General features: G+C 39.2%; 1 protein-coding gene across 1 annotated transcript in view; it reads left to right on the forward strand.

Moving 5' to 3' along the window:
• The first annotated feature begins 12,013 nt into the window (after window positions 1-12,013).
• LOC140145803 (cell cycle checkpoint protein RAD17-like) overlaps window positions 12,014-20,694 on the forward strand; it is a 37,226-nt gene continuing 28,545 nt past the window's right edge. The window contains exons 1-4 of the mRNA XM_072167480.1: window positions 12,014-12,069; window positions 17,199-17,303; window positions 18,260-18,368; window positions 19,115-19,287. Of these exons, the coding sequence (XP_072023581.1) occupies window positions 17,262-17,303; window positions 18,260-18,368; window positions 19,115-19,287 (324 nt within the window). The 5' untranslated portion in view covers window positions 12,014-12,069; window positions 17,199-17,261. The remainder of the gene's footprint in view (window positions 12,070-17,198; window positions 17,304-18,259; window positions 18,369-19,114; window positions 19,288-20,694) is intronic.

Raw genomic sequence — 20,694 nt, forward strand, 5'->3', positions numbered from 1 at the left:
GGGGCGGCTTCACTATATAATACATTAGAACATATTAGAAACACTTTGACCAAGTTTCAGGGCAAAAGTATGCAAAATAAAAGTACCATGAACATTTATGCATTGATTTTTAGCAAAATATTGGCAAAAATTACATATTAATGAGCCTTTACAGTCCTTTTAGCTCATTAACTATATTGATTATTGATAAAAACAATAAGATACAAAGAAAATATAATTTGATGTAGTAAAGAAACCGTATGTCCGATTTGCTTCAAACAAAAGGCATATTGATCAGTGTACTTTACCCTACTCAATTAATCTGTTTAAAACATGCTCAAAGCATTTCCTTATTTCTAGAAAATGCATCCAATACCACCTTAAGTTGTTATTGTAAAGTTCTCCATTGTATTCAGCGCGTATAAGCACCGTCAGTCAGGAAGCGGCTTCGCCCTTTGTGAGGATTTGGAGGTCACGGACGCTGATTGGACGGAGGTCAGCTCAGGATTGAGAAACTTGTCAGACCGGGAGACCGACCGACTATGTGCAGACCGTGTTACGTGATGGATAGGCGAGTAGAAAGCGACGAGAGAAGACAATATTTCGACAAATGGACGGATAATATTACTTTTGTATGTTTTTCTGGAGGAGTAAGACGAGAGTTTGGAAGAGATGAAGGTTACTTTGACAATATTTTCGTGTGTAAAAGACCGAGCAATGGACGATACAAATTACCCAGTTGACGAGTTGTAATTGCGACGACATTTTACTTCGTAGTATGCTGAGAAATGGAGAAAGATTCACATATTTGAGTGGATATTATCGCCTGGATTGGAGTTACATCTTCAATGGAGTTTTGGGCAGCTCATGACGTACGCAATGGACATGGTATTTTAACGAAGTGATAAGCAATTAGCGAAGACGTCATTTTCTTGCATCGCAATGGACATTTCGCAGTTAAAAAGCTGGCCAGCAAAATGTCGGATTTATTAATTTCTTCGAAAGTGCACTCGCGACAACGGCAGACAAGCATGATCAACAGGCGACGACATTGGACATTGTGTGTATAAATTTAATGTGAGTTTATGATTTTGATATGCATATCTAAATGTAAATAAACAATTTGTGCTTCTTGAGGGGGGATGAGTGAAACAAAATGTTTGCCAAATTGGGATGTGTTTTGTGCAATGTTTTGGGTTTTATTTGTTTTAAACATTGTTTTGAGAGTCAAAATATCCGAAATTGGGTCAGATCAGGTCATTGTTTGGCAGGGATTGGGACAAAACCTTGTGGAAAGTAAATTGGGTTAAAATATTATGTTTTTGCAGAACAAGCAGCACAGATGATTGGAAATTGTCATGACATTTTGTGTACAAACTTTGTGTAAATAAATATTTGAAGCTATTTCATCATGTTGATTGACATTTTGTAGCTAAAGTATGGTGCGCCAAAAGCGTCATAATTGCGATTGTGAGCATGGTTCAGATATTGTGCACTTTGCGAAAAGGTAGGCCAGGTTGAAATAATGTGTGACTTTAAACAACGTGTAGTTGCATAATGTACCAGATTTGTGCATGCTGATTGCGTAATCATATTTTTGGTTTAGGCTAAATGCTCTGTGTATATTAAAGTATGTAGTGGACCATTTGATTCAAGATTTGCATAATCTATCAGTGTTATATATTGGATATGTGATGGTGTCATATTTTAGGCCTTCCCTTACCTTAAATGGTTGTGGTGGAGACTCTTGTGCTTCTGGGTCTCTCTTGCTTTAATTAGTTGGAAAGTATAGTAAAATTGTCAACTTCAGGTCTTCTAGCTTTCGCTAGCCGGTAGTTACCTTTAAGCCCAGTAAAGCACCCCTTAATATCCAATTGTATTTCTGTGTGCATTTTGTGAATGAAAGTTCTTGGTTTATGTAAAATGCTCAATTTGTGAAATGTATAGTAAGCTATTTTCATAAAGATGTGTATTTATAACTTGAGTATGGCGAGCCATTGTTGACAAAATTAGCATTAAAATTGATGATTGTTGTGTGACAAAAATAGAACTTTTGTAATGCGATTAGTGATGCAGTTGTTGTTGAAACCTTGTATTTTTGTGTGTGTTGAAATCTGTCAAGTTGAGTATTGGATAAAATTACACGGGATTTGTGTACCAACTCAAAATGTGTGTTGATGAGTAAACAGGTTGTACTTCATTAAAGACATGTAGAGAACAGAAGAAACCCGAAGTAGAGATACTAGTAACACTGACGGGTGGCTACGGCGTATTACTGCTATACCGGAAGTTTCACTGACTTCTATTTAAGCCCATGCAGACTCCTCGTGCACTTTGAAGTCTGTAGTGGTCATAATGTGTCATTGTATAAAAAGCTTGTTTTTATATAAAAAGATTGTCTTTCAAGTGGAAATTTGCGCAGTGGTGCAGAATGTGTTGATGTGGCTCCCAGCATCGGCTCCCGAAGGTTGTGCGCAACATAGATTTCCATGAGGACATTCGCTAAACATGTGTTCAGTGTGTAGGCGTAATATGGTTTCAAAGATAATGCTTGCAGTGTGCATTCATAATGTCATTTTTGTGAAATAATTGTAAAATGTAATATTAATGTTGGCAATTGCGCTTTTGTGATTTATGCATTAAGGAGTTGCAGATTAGGCGAGTTGTGAGAGAGCTTTTGTGAGAGTTTAGGGACGCGAAGGTTTGAGGCGCTCAAATTGCGAGTTAACATTTGTGTACAATGTTAGAGTCGTGTATTGTTAAGGATTGTGTGAGATTGAAATAGTTGGAGAATTGGCGAGTTCAAGGTAAAAAGGTGCTCAGGTGATACCAGTAGAAAGAAATAGTGTACAGTTGTAGTAGAGACATTAAGGTTCAGGAGTAAGGTAAAAAGTCAATGGTTGTGAGGTTTAGCATTTTAAATAGTTTGTGCATGAAGTTAATAGTGCAGTGACCTTTGTTTATGTATTTACTTGTGTCAGGTGCTTTGATGAATCCTAAAAAGAAGGTACCATGTATTACTTGTCATTGTGTAGGATGCTTTGATGAACCATATAAAAAGTATTCTTTGTAATGTTAATTGTGAAACTTTATGTAAAATGATGTAATGTTTCAAAACAACATAAAGTATGGCAGGCCATTTGCGTCATAACAGCAGATAAAAACACACTGTTACTAATTGTTTAATTAAACAGCTGTGCATTTTAAAATCAAATCATTCCTTTCAGCCAGGTATGGTAAGCCATTTGTGACATAAACTGTTATTCATGTAGTATGTATTTTGTAGAGTAAAACTTTAATAAAACTTGTTAACAAATTAATAATATTCGTTGTTGTTGTGTTTTTAGGCATGACCAGGATTCCTTTGACGGATACCTCGGTGTGTTCTGCCACACCAACTTACCCTGATGGTGGCAATATTTCTGTTCGCATAAATCTGCGCTTTTAGAAACCAGTCTTCGCTACTTTTATTATTTTTACCCTAAAAGGAGGGGTGGCGCTGCTCCAAAAATTGTGGCAAATCCGCTCGGCCATTCAACAAAAATGGGTCAGCCAGCCCCACACCCCGTTCCTTTTACAAAAGCAAACTGATAGTAAAGCATCTATTAGATGGAATTTCCATCTTATACGTTCAGCCAACACAGCATTCGAAGAGAAAGCTGGTCCCATCCTGACTTGTCGCTCACATAATGCAACGGCACTATTAAGATTATTATCGCAAGTGGTTCCTATTAACGCAGGAAGCATAGAGATCACTACTTCACATCACCTTAGGAGAAAGGAAGGCAAAGAATCCTCTGCGACACAAAGATGCTGATAGAATATATTGTTGCACTCGACTCTTGGACCGGGGGGCACTTCAATATGAAATGGATATAGGTGTAGGGCTGGCACTTTCGCACTAAGGGGCATTCGGTGAGAGCAAAATGTAAAAAATATGGGGTCATTGGGTGAGAGCATGATTTTGGCATTCGGTGAGAGCAAAATGTAAAAAATATGGGGTCATTGGGTGAGAAAATGACAAAAAACAGCGTCAAAAAATCTCGAAAATCGAATTTTTAGTTCAAAAAGGCTTCAAATTTCTTAGTTTTTCAAAAATAGGTAACAAAATCAGTGATAAATGAAAGTTGCTGTTCAAATTGAAAAGTAAGGGTCTTTGGGTGACAGATCAAATGGAAAAATAAGGGTCTTTGGGTGACAGAACATGTGTTCGTAAAAAATATGGGGTCTTTGGGTGAGAGCGACGCTGAAAAGGGGTCTTAACAGCCCTACATACGCGTCACCTCCAAAGTGGGAGTGCCCCCCCCCGGGCTCTTGGAGGATTAAATTGTTGATTTCTCTATCTCTCTAGCTTTTTGGAATACCTTTCCAGACATTTGACCGTAGTGTGGATGAAAGTCGAACCGATGGACTAAACAAAACCCAGAATTACGGATGGGACATTCAACTTAACAGACATGCGCAGAGAAATACGTAAAAAAGCAGCCAAAAGATGTATTTTTCCCCGGCAAGAATACTACCAAGTTGATAAGACCTGTACAGGACAAAATAATGATGTAGATTTAGAAAAGAAAAGCAATATGAAAAAAAATGGACCAAAGATGGCTTCCTAATCCTTGGAGTATAACATTGTATAACAAGACTCTGTGAGCCTCTTCAAAAGGCAAAAACAGACATTCAGATTGCAGGTCACAGTGTTTCGTAGAGTTATAACGTCTTCTTACCAGCGTAATAACCGATGTTAAACGGCGTAACACGATTCACGAATACAGTTTAGTGCTTTACAACCCTCAACCTAGGACAATTATTGAGAAGAAGAAATGTTAAATTGAGTCCGCAATCAAGAAATTCAAAGTCATTAAAAAACTCCATGAACAGAATAACGGACACCCTATGAAATATGCATTGAGGACAACTACATACGGTATTTTTTTGCAAATATCAGAAGAACGAACAAGTCAATCATTGTCACGACAAGCACGATGACCATGAAAGAACATTCCAGCCGCTGTGAAAATCTGCTCAAATAAAAAAACTCAGCTTTTTGTGTCTGGACGTTGGCCCTTACTCAGCTTGCTGACGCAACATCTGCATCTACCATACATAGAACATCAGCTGCAGTGGAACTCTCTTCCTCGCTGCAACCATCTCCACCTGTTCTTTTGTAAACCAGTAATCCGTGAAGATATACTAAAACTTATTTTTTTTGTTTCTGGGCAGAGGCCCTGCACAGCTTATTGACGCAACAAAAACAACTTCATCTTCCATTCCTGCAACATCGGCTACAGTAGCAATCTGTACTGCAACCAACACCATCTGTTGTTTTATAAGAACAGTGCTCTGTGGTGACCTGCTCAAAACACTACCAAATTTATCATTCCTACAACATCAGCTGCAGTAGTATCTCTTCCTCAATTAATGCAGCAACCATATCCACTGTTGTTTTACAAGAACAGTGTTCTTTGGTGACCTACTCAAAACAAACACTTTTCCCATGGACGTAACTGCAGCATCTACTATTCCTCAACTAGTAGTATACTCTCTTCCTTATTGCGCAGCCAACCACGGGCAACCAACTCCACCTGTTGTTTTACAAACAAATCTCGCCCCTTGGTCACCTGCTTAAAACATTGAGCTCAGTTTTTTTCCCTCTGAACGGAGCCCACTGCCTAGTTTGTTGACGCAACATCTGGAGAACAACTGCATATACAATTCCTGCAACAATAGATGCATGTAGAATTTTCTTGTTCGCTGCAACCAACTCCAATGTTGTTAAACAAGAATAGTTTGGTTGTTGACCTGCTCAAAACACGGAACTCAGCTTTTAAAGGTCTGAACGGAGCCTTCATATATATGTTGACAGAACAGAGAATAACAGCTACATCTACCTATCCTAAAACATCAGCTGCAGTTGTATTCTATCCCTCAATCAATGCAGCAACCATCTCCACTGTTGTTTTACAAGAACAGTGTTTTTGGTGATCTACTCAAAACAGAAACTCAGCATTTGTGTATGGACGGAAGCCTTTGCTCGTGGACACGACCGCTGCATCTACCATTCCGACATCAGTTGCAGTAGACAATATCTTGATGTATAATTGCATGTCATTTTGAATCATTCGTGAAAATATAAGAACCGGTAGAGCTACATGCAGTATATAAAAAAAATTATACGTAATATCCTGATGTTGCATGTCATTTTGACTATTCATGAAAATATAAGAAAAAAATAGAGTTACCATGGTTACACAGACAAATAAAGTAGAGTATTAATAAATTTACGTTTCATACTGCAGTTACTGTCCATTTTCCTATACATAATACACAGTAATGTCACCATTGACGCGTGACCTCTACAAACAGTGCATGTTATAGGTATATGGGCATTGCCTAGTTAACGTCACTGTGTGAAAAATAACCGGCCAATATTTAAAGTACTCTCTGAAATTCTAGAAAATATAGTTTTGTAACATGTCCTAAATTTTAGCTAATTTAGGTGTTTGGAAATATTCGCACTTTGGTGTTTTAGGAAGGATATGTAAACGACAGATAACACCAAAAATATGAAGAAATTATTTCCAAACCGTGTTAAGTATGCAACCATTATGTTTCTCATTTTCAAGAAGGCTGGTTAACAATAAGCAGACTATTGTATCATTTCGTAAACAAAGGCTCACACAGTATTGTTACCTTGCGTTTGCTTTATAATCGTTCACCCAACTGAAATTATAATACCATCTCATTGCTCATTGCACAGGTAAAACAGAAACATATGTAGTGTGGATTTAACCAGAGAAGATCTGATTTAACATAGTTGAGCTGTTTTCAATGAGTGTTATCTTGGTTTAATAGCTTTTAATGGGGTTTAAGTCCTGCAAAGGTCGTGGTGAATTCTACTGTAGATATGACTGCATCATGTATCTTGATGTCATTGCCTGTCATTTTTACTATATTTAAGGGACCGTTCACAAACACTTGTTAGGGGGGCTGATGCAAAGGAGGGGGGCTGAAAATTTTGACCCTCCTAAAGGGGGGGGGGGCTGAAAAAATGACCACAAATTTTCCTGGGAAAATCGAGTTTATATGCTTTTCTATGGGGTTGACCCATAACTTTCATGTCAAAAAGGGGGGGGCTGACATTTTTGAGGTCTTTAAAGGGGGGGGCGAACATTTTCGCGATGGATTTTTTTTGGCATCAGCCCCCCCCCCACCCCTAACAAGTGTTTGTGAACGGTCCTTAATCCACGAGACTACTCAGGAGGACAGTGTAGGCCTACTTACTCCTAATAAGAATTGTCATTAAAAAGACAAAGTTCACGGATCAGGTGTATTATTTGTTCAACTTTCAATTTTCATATCATAACCTACTATGTACTGATTTGACAATGACAAATGATTTGAGGCATAATGACATATATACCTTTAAATACATCCTGACTCTAGAAATAATTTTTGCATTTAGGTTTTTAAGCGCACCTACAGGGAAAGATTTTGGCATTTTTAGCACTTTAATTTATTATGGTGTAGTGCATGCTACAGGTCCAGATTTAGAATTTTATGTCTACCACACTCGATGCCCATTAAGCTTAAACTCGGCAGTCAGAAACTCTAGAGAAATATGCAGTAGCCAAAGCATGGCTACTTTGTACCCGAGCATGGTGTCCCACCTTGAAATACAAGTGCCCCCCGGAACCGTTTAAATAGGGCTGTACGCGCTACCGGTACTGGTTACAAAGCAAATTGTTGAAAACCAAAGGTGGTGTGGCATAAAGTGCAGTAACATTTTGTCCATAAATCTGACAATAGTAAAAGTATATATTTTCGGATAGCTTATATAATACAGGGATAATAACTTTTTGAGTTTCAAGTTGATATACAGGGTTGCCCAAAATATATACTGGGTGAAACAAAAAAAAATAAGTGCTTGAAAACTTGTCCATGTAATTTACCTATTTATTTTTCTCTGAAATGATTTTAGCAATAATAGTGATATAATATCTTGATGTATAATTGCATGTCATTTTGACTCATTCGTGAAAATAATAAGAACCGGTAGCGGTAGAGCAACATGCAGGCAAATAAGGTAGCGTATATAAATATATACGTAATATCTTGATGTCATTGCATGGCATTTTGACTATTCGTGAAAATATATAGAGTCAGTACACAGACAAATAAAGTAGAGTATTAATAAATTTACGTTTATCTTGATGTCATTGCCTGTTTTTTTACTATATTTAAGGGACCGTTCACAAACACATGTTAGGGGGCCTGATGCAAAAGGGGGACCTTAATTATTTTGACCCTCCTAAAAAAAAAAAATGACCACAAATTTTCCTGGGAAAATCGAGTTTATATGCTTTTTATGGGGCTGACCCATAACTTTCATGTCAAAAGGGGGGGGGGGCTGAAATTTTGGAGGTCTGTAAAGGGGGGCCCGAAAAATGTTCGCGATGAAATTTTTTTGCATCAAGTGTTTATGAACGGTCCCTAATCCATGAGACTACTCAGGACAGTGTACTTACTCCTAACAAGAATTGTCATTAAAAAAGACAAAGTTCACGGATCAGGTATATTATTTGTTCAACTTTCAATTTCATATCATAACCTACTCTGCACTGATTTCACAATGACAAATGATTTGAGGCATAATGATATACCTTTAAGGGGGCTGGCATTTTCTTCGGAAGGGGGGGGTCACAAAAATACAGGGGGGGTCATAGAATTTTCAGACCAAAAATAGGGGGGTTATAATTTTTTTAACACCCAAAATAGGGGGGGGGTTATAGAATTATTAAGGGCTGGTGACTCAAAATTTTCGCACGCTGCGCGCGCATTTTTTAACTTCGCAATCGAAATGTGCATACAATCTATGCAAAATTTGTACACGCTCCGCGCGCCTTCTTTACACTTACAATAAAAATTTTAACACACTCCACACACTTTCTTCACTTTTAAGTTTTGGCACGCTCCGCGCCTTAGTTCCAGCAATGAATAATTTTTCTTGAGTCTGCGTAGTTGGAAGGGGGGGGGGTCATAAAATTTTTCGACCCGCGATAGGGGGGGTCGTAAAAAAAATTTGCCCGCGATAGCGGGGGTCATAAAAATATTGACTCCGGTCACCGACATATTTGGGACCCCCCTTCCGAAGAAAATGCCAGCCCCCTAAGTACCGTACATCCTGACTCTGGAAATCATTTTTGCATTTAGGTTTTCAGCGCACCAATAGGGGCCTACAGGGAAAAATTTTGGCATTTTTAGCACTTTAATTTATTATGGTGTAGGCCTAGTGCTACAGGTCCGGATTTAGATTGGCACATTCTATGTCTATCACACGATGCCCATAAAGCTTATATAACTCGACAGTCAGAAACTCTAGAGAAATATGCAGTAGCCAAATGCAAAAGGAACCAATTGTTTGTAGTGTCCTTCAAACAAGCTTTAAAGGGCATATCTATTGCAAAAACAAGTTTATCTCCATTCGAAGAGAATAATTATTACATAACAAATTGACACTCGTTGCAATTTTTTATGCGTATTTCTCCTGAAAAAGAGAAATTGTGTTTAAGTTCGGGCTCATACGTGTCCTTCCCCGTTCGAAGCGAAATTAATTTTGAAAGTGAAAGTCCATCAGAATAATCTTTAGTGTGCACAATGAACACACACAAAAATTTGGTCTCATAGTCCATGTCGTTTTCAAGAAATGGCCCCTTGAAAGCTCTTGAAGTTTGGCCCAGACCCCCTTTTGTCACTTACAAGTGTCATTGTAGTCCAGTCAAAGTGGGTTTTGACTCACCACTAATTGCAACAGAATTTTTTTCACTGCTATGAATGTAAGAGATGTCCCCTCAACAGCATACAAAAAGTATACTAAAATAATTGCAACAGAATTTTTTTCACTGCTATGAATGTAAGAGATGTCCCCTCAACAGCATACAAAAAGTATACTAAAATATACTTGGTGGAAATGTAGTTTTTGGCGGGAAAAGGTCATACAGGGGTCAAATTTCAGAATTGCTCCAATCATTTTAAAAACTATACCAAATTATTCCTCTAGTTCATAAGGATTCAGAAAAATATAGTTTGCCATATCTGTGATGTACGGTTCTTGAGTTATAACCGAAAAGGTCAAAGGTCAAATATTGGGTTCAACAGAGGTCAAAAACTAAAATTGTCTGATTTTAACCAAAATGGTCTCAAATTGTTCGGCTTGCAAACATAATTCATTAAAAGTATATTTGCACTGCATGTTTAGGTTGTTTAATTACATGCGTAACATCGAAAACTAGGTCGGGGTCAATAGAGTTCAATGGTCAATGACCTCTTTTACCCTGCTACTTAGGTAACGAAACATCCAAGATATGGGAAACTATTCTTATTTTGGAGTGTTTTTAAAGGACGAACACATTGAGACCATTTTTAGGGAGATCGGAGCATTTTTTCGGAAGTGACCCACGTGGAGCCCAAAATTTGACCTTTGACCTTTTTGCTTAAAACTTGAGAATGGTACATCACAGATATGACAAACTATACTTTTTCTGAATCCTTAAGACTAGAGGAATGCTTTGGTATAGTTTTTAAAAAGATTAAAGTAATTTTGAAATTTGACCCCTGTATGACCTTTTCCCACCAAGTATATGTTAGTATATTTTTGGTATGATGTTCAGGGGACATCTCGAATATGTATAAAAGTGAAAAAAATTCTGTTGCAATTAGTGGTGAGTGACACCACAAATTTGTTTAGATTGACTGGACTATTGGTGATTTTTGGTAGCTCATAATTATCATAATAACTTCCTGTTCTGAGCAGATATAAAGCTGCATCTAGCTTAACCTTATGTCATATGTGGCTGGACGCGGCGAATGAGCCGTAAACTCGGCAAACTTCATTTCGAGCTACAGGTGAAAATATATGCAAATCTCGTATTTTGGCGAACTTGAGATTTTTGCAGATTTTAAATGTTTAAGCTTTCTTCTAAACACATACAAAGTTTTATTTTAAAGAAATAAGTGGAAATATGAAATAATCTACATTTTCTAAGGCCCATCTGATGAATGGTCATTATGCTTCCCTAACTTTGAACGCGTTTTTCTCGGTTTCGCGTTTTGATTCATGACAACCTATAATACGCCATAACTTCGCTTCTGATTGTCATATGAAGTTCATTGAGGTGTCATTTTAATCCCTGAAACATGCTCTTTGCAAATATGCAAAAAAGTAAAAATGACAAGAGGGGACTTTACGGCTTATTCGAGGTGTCCAGGCACATATTTTCAGAATCTGACTCTAAATTTCAGATTTCAAAGTGAATTAATTTTATTCATCCCCCCAACCGAACTGAACGGTGATTTTGTCATTTTGGGGCCCCGGTCCCTGGTGCCAATCATATGTGATCATATGACTCAAACCCAGTAGCGTAGCCAGCGGGGGCAGAACAAAAAATGAAAGAAAAAAAGTCCCCCTCAGACAAAAAAATGAAAGAGAAAATCAGGAGGGCATAGGAAAAGAAAAGGGCAAGGAGCCCCTTTATGGCAAAAAATTCAGGGCCCAAATAGTGTAAAATACAAAATGTTTCAGCGCCACGCAAGGCACATTGTAACAATAAAGCCCTTTTAGCGGATAATGGGCGAAAATAGTGTAAAGTACCATTTTTTTCGAGCTACGCGCGCACATCGTAAGGCCCTTTTCGGCAAGCTCGAAGACATACGGTACAGTCTCTATGTATTGTATGATGCAACTGCAATTTTTTTCGTCTGTGCCCCCCCCCCCCGACCAAGAAAGCTGGCTACGCCCCTGCTCAAACAGGAGTTACTTTGTAAGAAATTGAGCCCCTGGTTACCGGGGTTTTACAGGGAACCAGGTGATATTTCAATACCCCCAAGGTCACGCACAACACCAGAAGCTACCAGATCACATAATATCTGTGACCAGTCGGAACAAGAGAATAATCTGGCAACACCTGCCTGCCAGCCGATTTTGCAGTGCACCTACTGAAGAAGGAATTTTTAATACACCCATGATATTTGATGGCAGGCGGTATCGCGCATCGCGTAAGATTTGAAGAGAAGTTGAATGACAATAATTCTTCTGTAAGTTATGTAAATTGTGTGGAAGTACATTACATACGACAGGAAATATACAAAAAAAAATTGTCTCAAATGCTGGTAAGCTAAATTCATGCAAGCATTGCATGATTGTGAAAACACTGAAAATGTAAAGTTCAAGTTGACGATGCATGCCGAATTCGACAACCATGCAGGTGATCTGGTAGTAGTATTCTGTCGGTCGGACATCCGGGCTATCTCTAGTCTCGGGCCCAAACTGCATGTGGCTCACGGTTTGTTGTGAACAACAGAAACCGGCTGTGAAGGAGGCTACATAGCGATGTTGCTGGAGTGACATTCAATTTCGGAAAAAACGACATCGCGACACTCGACCATGGAATTTAATTTTAAGTTTGTCAGTATATAAACTGTAAATCAAGTAAGTTTCTTTCACTCTGAAGACTTAGAAACGGTTGTTTGATTCCACTGACTATTTGCGATCGAAATTTACATTACACCAATGACAGAAATCATCAACAAAAAATCGAATCAGGGACTTGTTTTCACTCGAACATCATCAACCGGAAGTGACGTGACACAGACCGACAGAATACTAAAATGCAGCAAACCTTTGACGAGCGCGACTACCGTGATGTTGCAAATTCGGCGCTAACAACGCCTACGGCGTACAGTTCATTCATAAATTTCCACTCTGCAACAACAGATCGCCTCAGCAGCCAATCAGAGACAAGTGCGTGCAACGCAGTAAATACCCGGTACGCGATGTATCCTTACTGACAATACACGCTCGTCAAAGGTTTACTGCATTTTAGTATAGTACTACAATCAATGTGAATGTATCATCAAATCAATGGTTCATACCACTAAATCCGCCTGTGAAACGGTTTCCGGCAAAAGTTTATCACGCCTATAGTCCCAAGTTTGTTTAAAAATTAAGCAAAATCGGTACAATATTAACACTTTTAGTGTTGAAAATCGTGTTTTGCTAAAACTTGTTACAAGTTGTGAATGGTGAATACATGATGTCGATGAATAGAGCACAAGGCTCCCACTGGACGCGAATTCTTGCGTCCAGACGCATTTTTGTATTGCTGCACGCAATGTTCAACAAATTTCATCAACCCATTGCGTCCGAAGTTGATTCAGCCCAAAAAAGAGTGATTATAAGCTACTGAACTTCATCATCATAAAAATCGCGCAAATTACGTTGACTGATCACTTCTAATTCTCCTAATAAAGCTTAATTCATAACCAATGGACCAATCAGTATGAGTTATTGACCTTTCACATTCTAGACTTTAGTAAGGCCTTTGACGTTGTGCCTCATAAACATCTGCTGTTGAAGCTGAACTACTGCGGCGTCCGTGGTAACGCACTTGAATGGAAAAAAGCATTCCTGACTCATCGCGAGCAGAGGGTGGTTGTAAACGGCCAGAAGTCTGAGTGGGATACAGTACTGAGTGGAGTACCGGTACCGCAAGGTACAGTTTCCGGGCCACATGACTTCATCGCTTTTATCAACGACATCGTTGACGGTCTATCATCCATTGCAAAAATGTTTGCAGACGACCTCATTGTCTACAGGGGTATACGTGGGACACAAGACGAAGTGGAGTTTCAAGAAGATCTTGATAAGCTAGTTAGCTGGGCTGAACTGTGGGGAATTAAATTTAACGCCAGCAAGTGCAAGGTTATGCGTATCTCCAGAAAACGGGATCCTGGTCACCCAACCTACCAGATGCTAGGCACTACACTGGAAGAAGTCACCTCCACACAATATTTAGGCATTCATATCCAAAACAACTTGAAGTGGGATGTCCAGACTCACTACGCAGTCGGAAAGGCTACTAGAGTTCTCAACTTCCTGATGAGGAATTTCCACAACTGTACCAAGAAGATCAAAGAGCAGCTCTACAACTCAATGGTGAAACCCCATCTTCAATACGCTTCCGCTGCTTGGAATCCAGGCACTGTAAAGAATAAGGATCTCCTGGAGAAAGTACAGAGAAGGGCAGCAAGGTTTGTGATGGGTGATTTTCATCGAACATCAAGTGTTACAGAGATGTTACAGCAGCTCAGTTGGGAAACAATTGAAGAGGGAAGAATCAAGACCAGAACAAGAACCCTTCAGAAGATCATCATGAACCGGTTAGCTATAGATGGGTCAAAATACTTCAAGCCAAAACCAAGCAGGAGCAGAAGGGGACATGAAAACCAGCTTGTTTTACATGAGACTCCTTACACTGACATCATGAAGCAGTCATTTTTCGTATATTCTATTGCAATTTGGAACAGTTTCCCTGTTGTGCCTGTACCCGACGACGACAGTAAAAGTTTGACCAGCCAGAAGCCCCAACTTAATTTATGACTAGACAGACCCAGCCAGCACTCAAGTCAACCTCCAGTGATACTCCCATGTGGAAGTGCTATGGAGGAAGTTTCAACGAGGTAACGAGGTAACATTTAACCACTCCCATTTAGCAACACTTCCGGGTCACCAGTCAATGGAAATTCAGTGAGACGTGATAAGCTTTTGCTTAAACACATTCTAAACTATCGTACATTGTCAGCAAGTTTGCATTCACGTAATTTGTTATTGACAATAATATATATTTACATAAATCTTTAAAATCTCATCAGGAATCTGAAAGGAAATTTAGTCAAATATTTGCATCAAACTGCGATAAATGTGATGCAATAATCGGTGGCTTTGTAAAATTGTATTCCCTGTTGCCCAACACAATAACAAACATGTACGGACGCCTTGATAGAGCAGTAGGTATGCTAGGTGAATTCAAATTTGCCATCAAACTGCATCATTTTATATATCAAATTAAAGCCCTTGAGTAAAGAAAGCCAAAACTGAAAACCTTTTTGTCATAGCACTTTCCGTAGCAAAGTTACATCTTGTCAAAGAATTGACTTTCATCAAAAAGTCGCCAGTATGGATAGGCCTACAGTAGGCCTACATGGTTTAAATAATTTCTGTTCCAGACCCTCTGTTTGCTAAAAACAGATATTTTTTTAACACTCTCAGGCCTGCATTTTCAGTATATGCAGAATTTTGTTCTGATTTTAAAGATGATATCAAATATTAATATTTCAAAGTAAGACGTAACTCGCCTAAAATGTGACCCCTATTTTGCACGTAAAGTCTATGGAAAACTATTTTGCATTATGTACCCTCAATTGCAGTAAATCTTTGACGAGCACATATTTTAAGCATACATCACATATTTACTGCGTTGGACGCACTTGTCTCTGATTGGCTGCTGAGGCGATCTGCTTTTCCCGAGTGGAAATTTATGAATGAACTGTGCACCGTACGCGTGCTCTCCGAATCACGGTAACATCACGGTAGTCGCGGTAGTATAACACAGAAGGCATGCAAATTAGTTTGCCACTAAATGCATGCACTCATCACATGCACAGAATTGACCAATCACATGCATATATTATACCAAATAACCACAAGCTAGCAAGATCAACTAGCATAAACAGCGCCCGAGCGCAGTAATGAAAGCCTTTACTCTGATCTACACCCATCATATGTGTGAGTTACGGCCAGCGTTCGAATTAAGAAATTTTTTGAAGTTGTCCTCCGGACAACCTCAAAAAATTGTTTGGTTGTCCGAAAATATTTTTGGTTGTCCGAAATTTAAATATGAACTTTTTGTGCCGTAAAAAATTAAGTTGCAAGTTTAAAAAACATACACTGCCGCCAGTATTCACATGTCACACACCTTTCCCAAACTCATCTTGTTGCTATTATAAAATATCTAATATATCCAAGAAAATACAGGTTACATGTTCATCATTTATTTATCATCAATAAATTCATATTTGTGCCGGATTTTATGCTTAAGGGGGTACTACACCCCTGTGGTAAATTTGTGACTATTTTTGCATTTTTCTCAAAAAAATAATTACACACTGGTAATAAAAGTTATGTATATTATTGGGGCAAGGAATCCAATTACTACCTTAAAATTTCAGTGACTCAAGACAAGTGGTTCAGTATATATGATAGGAAACGAGGTACATCCTAGCGGTACCTTATTTCTTATCATAAATAACAAACCGCTTGTCTTGGGTCACTGAAATTCCAGTGTAGTAATTGGATTCCTTGCCCTATAATATACATAACTTTTGTTACCACTGTGTTATTAGTTTTTGAGAAAAATGCAAAAATAGACACAAATTTATTGAAGGGTGTAGTACCCCTTAAAAGCATCAGAATTCATTCTTTTCAAGAAGTCAAAAGACGTAAACATCTCCATTGATAAAGTATCTCATTAATTATTCATGAGCTCATTGGGTTTTTCCTGCATGACAAAATGGATATTTTGAAACTAATTATTTTCTATGCATGTCGGGGCATAGCTTTAGGGGTCTTGAAGCTGCTTAAAAGCTGTGATGTCAGAGGTCAGGTCACTCTGGTCAGGTCATGAGGTTTTACCAGGGTGGCGGCCATGGTGATGTGCTAGCTAGGCTAGGTTGTGTACCGTGCACCAATTGATACTGCACACCTGCTAAGGCCAAGGTTATCAATCATGATGTTTATAAAATAGTAAAATACTTGCTACAAATTTATGGGAAAACAACATTTTTTGTCATGATTTCTTCTGAACATTTCAAGATACATGCAGTGCATTTTATGTTAAGCTTACTCTGTAACATTGGTACACATTTTTATGAGCTTTTATGGTTGTCCCTCGGACAACTGCCGTCAGCATTTTGGGTTGTCCGACGTTCATTGTGGTTGTCCCGGACAACCACTGATTTCGAACTCTGGTTACGGCTACAGAATCCTATATACCGGCTCCATACATTTGATGTATGTAACTCTGATGTACAAGAAAATGACATAAATAAGATGCAGGTGTTACACAGAAATGTTGGTGACATTATACCCCTGTACCACTAGCTGTCAGTTGATGTTTTGCCTTATTCTCATAAATATAGCATTAGAACCTTACATCTTACAAATGTATACATTTATTGTGCTGGTGGGTATGGTTTGAAAATTATGGGCATTTGAAGGTGAAAGAGTGTTGCAAATTATGTCAAACAGTGTGTGAGGAAAAGTCGGTGAGGTTAAGACACATGGCCAGTAACTACATAACCCTGGACGTTGTGTCTTCTGTTCACAGAATAACCCCAATATGTCATCATAGTAACATTTCTACATAACCCTGGCTGGCCAAAGATATCAGATGAGTTCTCAAGACAAGAAGATCAAACTGAAGGCATCAAAGGTAAGGCATTAAAGGGAAAATACATACAGGAGATCTATAGACAGAATTTGTAAGTGGGGGTGTGGGGGTGTGTGCGTGGGGGGTGGACGGGTGCATTGTGAGGCCATCCAAATGACCCACAGGAAGCATACAGAACAAACATACATGGACACAACAACCGAGGAGGTCGTCGGCAAAATGACTATTTAGAAAATGGAAAATAATATAAAAATATGTATGCCGCTGTCCATGCTTGAGTTGTACCCAGTTTTATAAGCTGTCATTGTTTGGAATTCATTTCAAAAATACAAAATACATTGTGTTATGGAAGATGTCTTCATTACATCTTCATTGTGTAATTTGACCACGAAATGAATGTGGAGATCTCGAGTTGGTCAAAAGTGTCATTTGATGAGATTGGCAATAGGCATCGAACAATGCAGAAAGTGTAGTCAAAATCATTGTATAGTCCTCTTGCTCTATGAAAAAGGTTGTTTATCCAGGACCAATTACTAGTAATTACCCCCTTTGGCCAATTTCACTCCCAGCTGGACAAGCCCAGCCCAATGATACATCACAGTAGACAAGCCAAAAGATTGAAAATTGTTATGTAATAATGGTATTATAGAATCTGTTGGCACACTTTTTACACCATGTTGATAGATATAATAGGGCATCAGCATGGGATAATTGGAGGGATTATTATAGTTATTTCCTTTTTCGTAGAGCAACCAGAGTATGCGTGCTGTTATTTTCTTCTGAACAATGTATATGGCGGCTTATAAAACTCCAGAGTAGACATTTATGCTCTACATGTAGGTATAATTATGTTGGGACTGATTTCTTCGATATTGTTTTGTTTTGAAACCCTCAACAATGGTGATGTGGTACGGTACATGGTGATAAGAGATGTTCAATAATTACTTATTTTTATAAATTAATAATTAAATCATTTTGATGGTTGTCTGAATACACAGAGTCATGACTGGGTGACACCGTCATTTGATGATTTTGAAGATTTTACCGTCGCCTCACAGCCGACATCAAGTCACTCTAAGAAGACAATTTCTAGTCAGAAATCACAAGGTAAGATCATAGACCATTTCAAATCACTATCAAGAAAGTACGGAAAACCAAGTCCAGTTAGCCGTACGATGCAAGATGCTGAATAATTCTTTATATGGGATAAAGTAGAATTCTTGAATGCGAATCCAGATATATTTCGTTTTAAAAACATACTTTTTAAAAATTTTACCAAGTTTACTTTTTCCCCAAAAATGTCATTATTACATTGCTTAAAGAGTACAACTTGAATGAGTACATGCTGCGGCACTAAAGACAAATTGACATCAATCTGCCGGCATTTTAAATGATGAAATTCACACACCGCAATAATCATCTTCAAAACTTCAGGTCACTGAAGCTTAAAAAATCATTTGTAACATCATAAATAATCATTAGATATCAACTATGCAGTGGAAATAAGAACAGGACACAACAAAAATACCTTCATAACTTTTCCAAATAATTTAATGTTGAACGAATACTAATTTTACATATTTTCAAATAGAGTTGTTTTGCTAAAACTTACAATTCACCATTTTTACGCAATATCCTGTAACTTCTATTTGAACCTAACAAATTTCAACTTTCTCAGTAAAGATCATTCTGGGGCACCCTGTAGGTTTGAATGAGCCGAATTCTAGTACACTCAAAGGGCACAGGCACAGGGCATTTCATTTGGGTGTGTTATTAAATGTGTACCACACTGTCATGAAATTAAACAGTCCAACTATTATGAAACATATCTGTCATTATCCCTTTGTACGTAGCCTCATCTTTAGGGTCCTGGTGTGATAATGCATCCAGTGCAGCATCTAGTAGTACTAGGAGAAAGAGAATCAGGGATGAGGATATTAATAGACAATCTTCTTCTACCCTGGATAGAAGGAAAACTAATATAGAGAATGTGCCGTGGGCAGAAAAACACACTCCTCAATGCCAGGTGAGTGGGGGCTTGTAAACACCCATGAGTGGGCACATTTTCTGGTCTAAAACCCACCAAACTGGGATCGGGGACGTTACCAGTTGAAGAGACTTCTTTCCCTGCATCCCCATATGTCTAAAAGTGTCCAAATGGCATTTATTTTAAAAGACGTCCCCGATTGTCAGGGGTGTAGGACATGTACCCGATTGTAGGTTGTAGACAAGTGTCCCCAATTGACACGTGCAACAAATGTCCCCAATTAACATGCAAATATCCCCAATTGGTGAGTTTAGGCTAGAATAGTGTGTCCCCTTCTAGCAGTTGTAGGCAAGTGTTTGCAATGGACATATGGTACAAGAGGGGGTGGGTGTGTGTGTTGGTGGGGATGTACATGTATGCAAGACATCAGTAGCCAATCTTCTAGCAAACTAAGAGACTCAGTACACCGGTCGATCTTACCGTTTCCGATGTTGATTAAGATACTTCTTGCATCGATCCCGAGATGCGGAAAAACCAATAGTCATTTTGTCCCACATAAATGAATAAATAACAAAAAACCCGATCCCCCGGCGGACTCACCCAAAAGGTGACGTCACACCATATGATCGTCCCTTATCCTCCTTGGTCTCCGACTGACACAGACGTGCCTATCGATTGTTCATAGCACTGTGTATCAATTTCTCGACCAAGGCGAGATATACGGTTGTAGTTTCACACCTTAGGTAAAACCAAACCGGTATTGTTCGGCTGAGGATAGTTTTGACGGCATTTTCTGGCGAAAAAGTGACAAAAAACGATCCAAAACGGTGGAGGACCGTGCAAAGAAGCTACCAACGGGAGCACTCTGAAGAGGTCGGAAACTGCCCTTACCATGGGTAGGAGCTCCGACTTCAGCAGGCCGTGCACCACCAACAGTACCCGAGCCCACTACCTCTGCAGCACCCATTTCTGGGAGGCGCAAGGGTAGCACAGGAACAGCTGGCAAGCCCGAAGAAGAGCAAGCGCTCTTCCAAGGGAAGCTAGGCAGAGCATTCCTGGGGGCTCAGCGGTTTTTCCACAGGGGATCTCCCAGTGGACGACCGCTTATGGCTTTCACCCAGAGGTGGGAAACCATCTCTTTGAGCGCCTGGGTATGGTCAGTGGTGAGTGGGGGTTACAGACTGGCAACCCAGTCTCCCACATCTGCCTGCACATTTCAGAGGTCCACAGTAGTGCCGTCAGACGGCCCCAGCGTCGGGCACTACTGACAGGGATCACACAGCTTCTCACGAAGCGGGCGATTGTCCCGGTCTACCCCCGTTCTACGGGTGATCTTGGAGCCATTGGCTCCAAGGAAGACCGGCGACGGGAGCCCCATCCGGAACCGCAGGCTGTTGAACACGTTCTTCAGGCCCAAGAGGTTCAGAATGGGGACTCTCGCCTCGG

Source organism: Amphiura filiformis, chromosome 2, assembly GCF_039555335.1.
Source record: "Amphiura filiformis chromosome 2, Afil_fr2py, whole genome shotgun sequence".
Lineage (NCBI taxonomy): Eukaryota > Metazoa > Echinodermata > Ophiuroidea > Amphilepidida > Amphiuridae > Amphiura > Amphiura filiformis.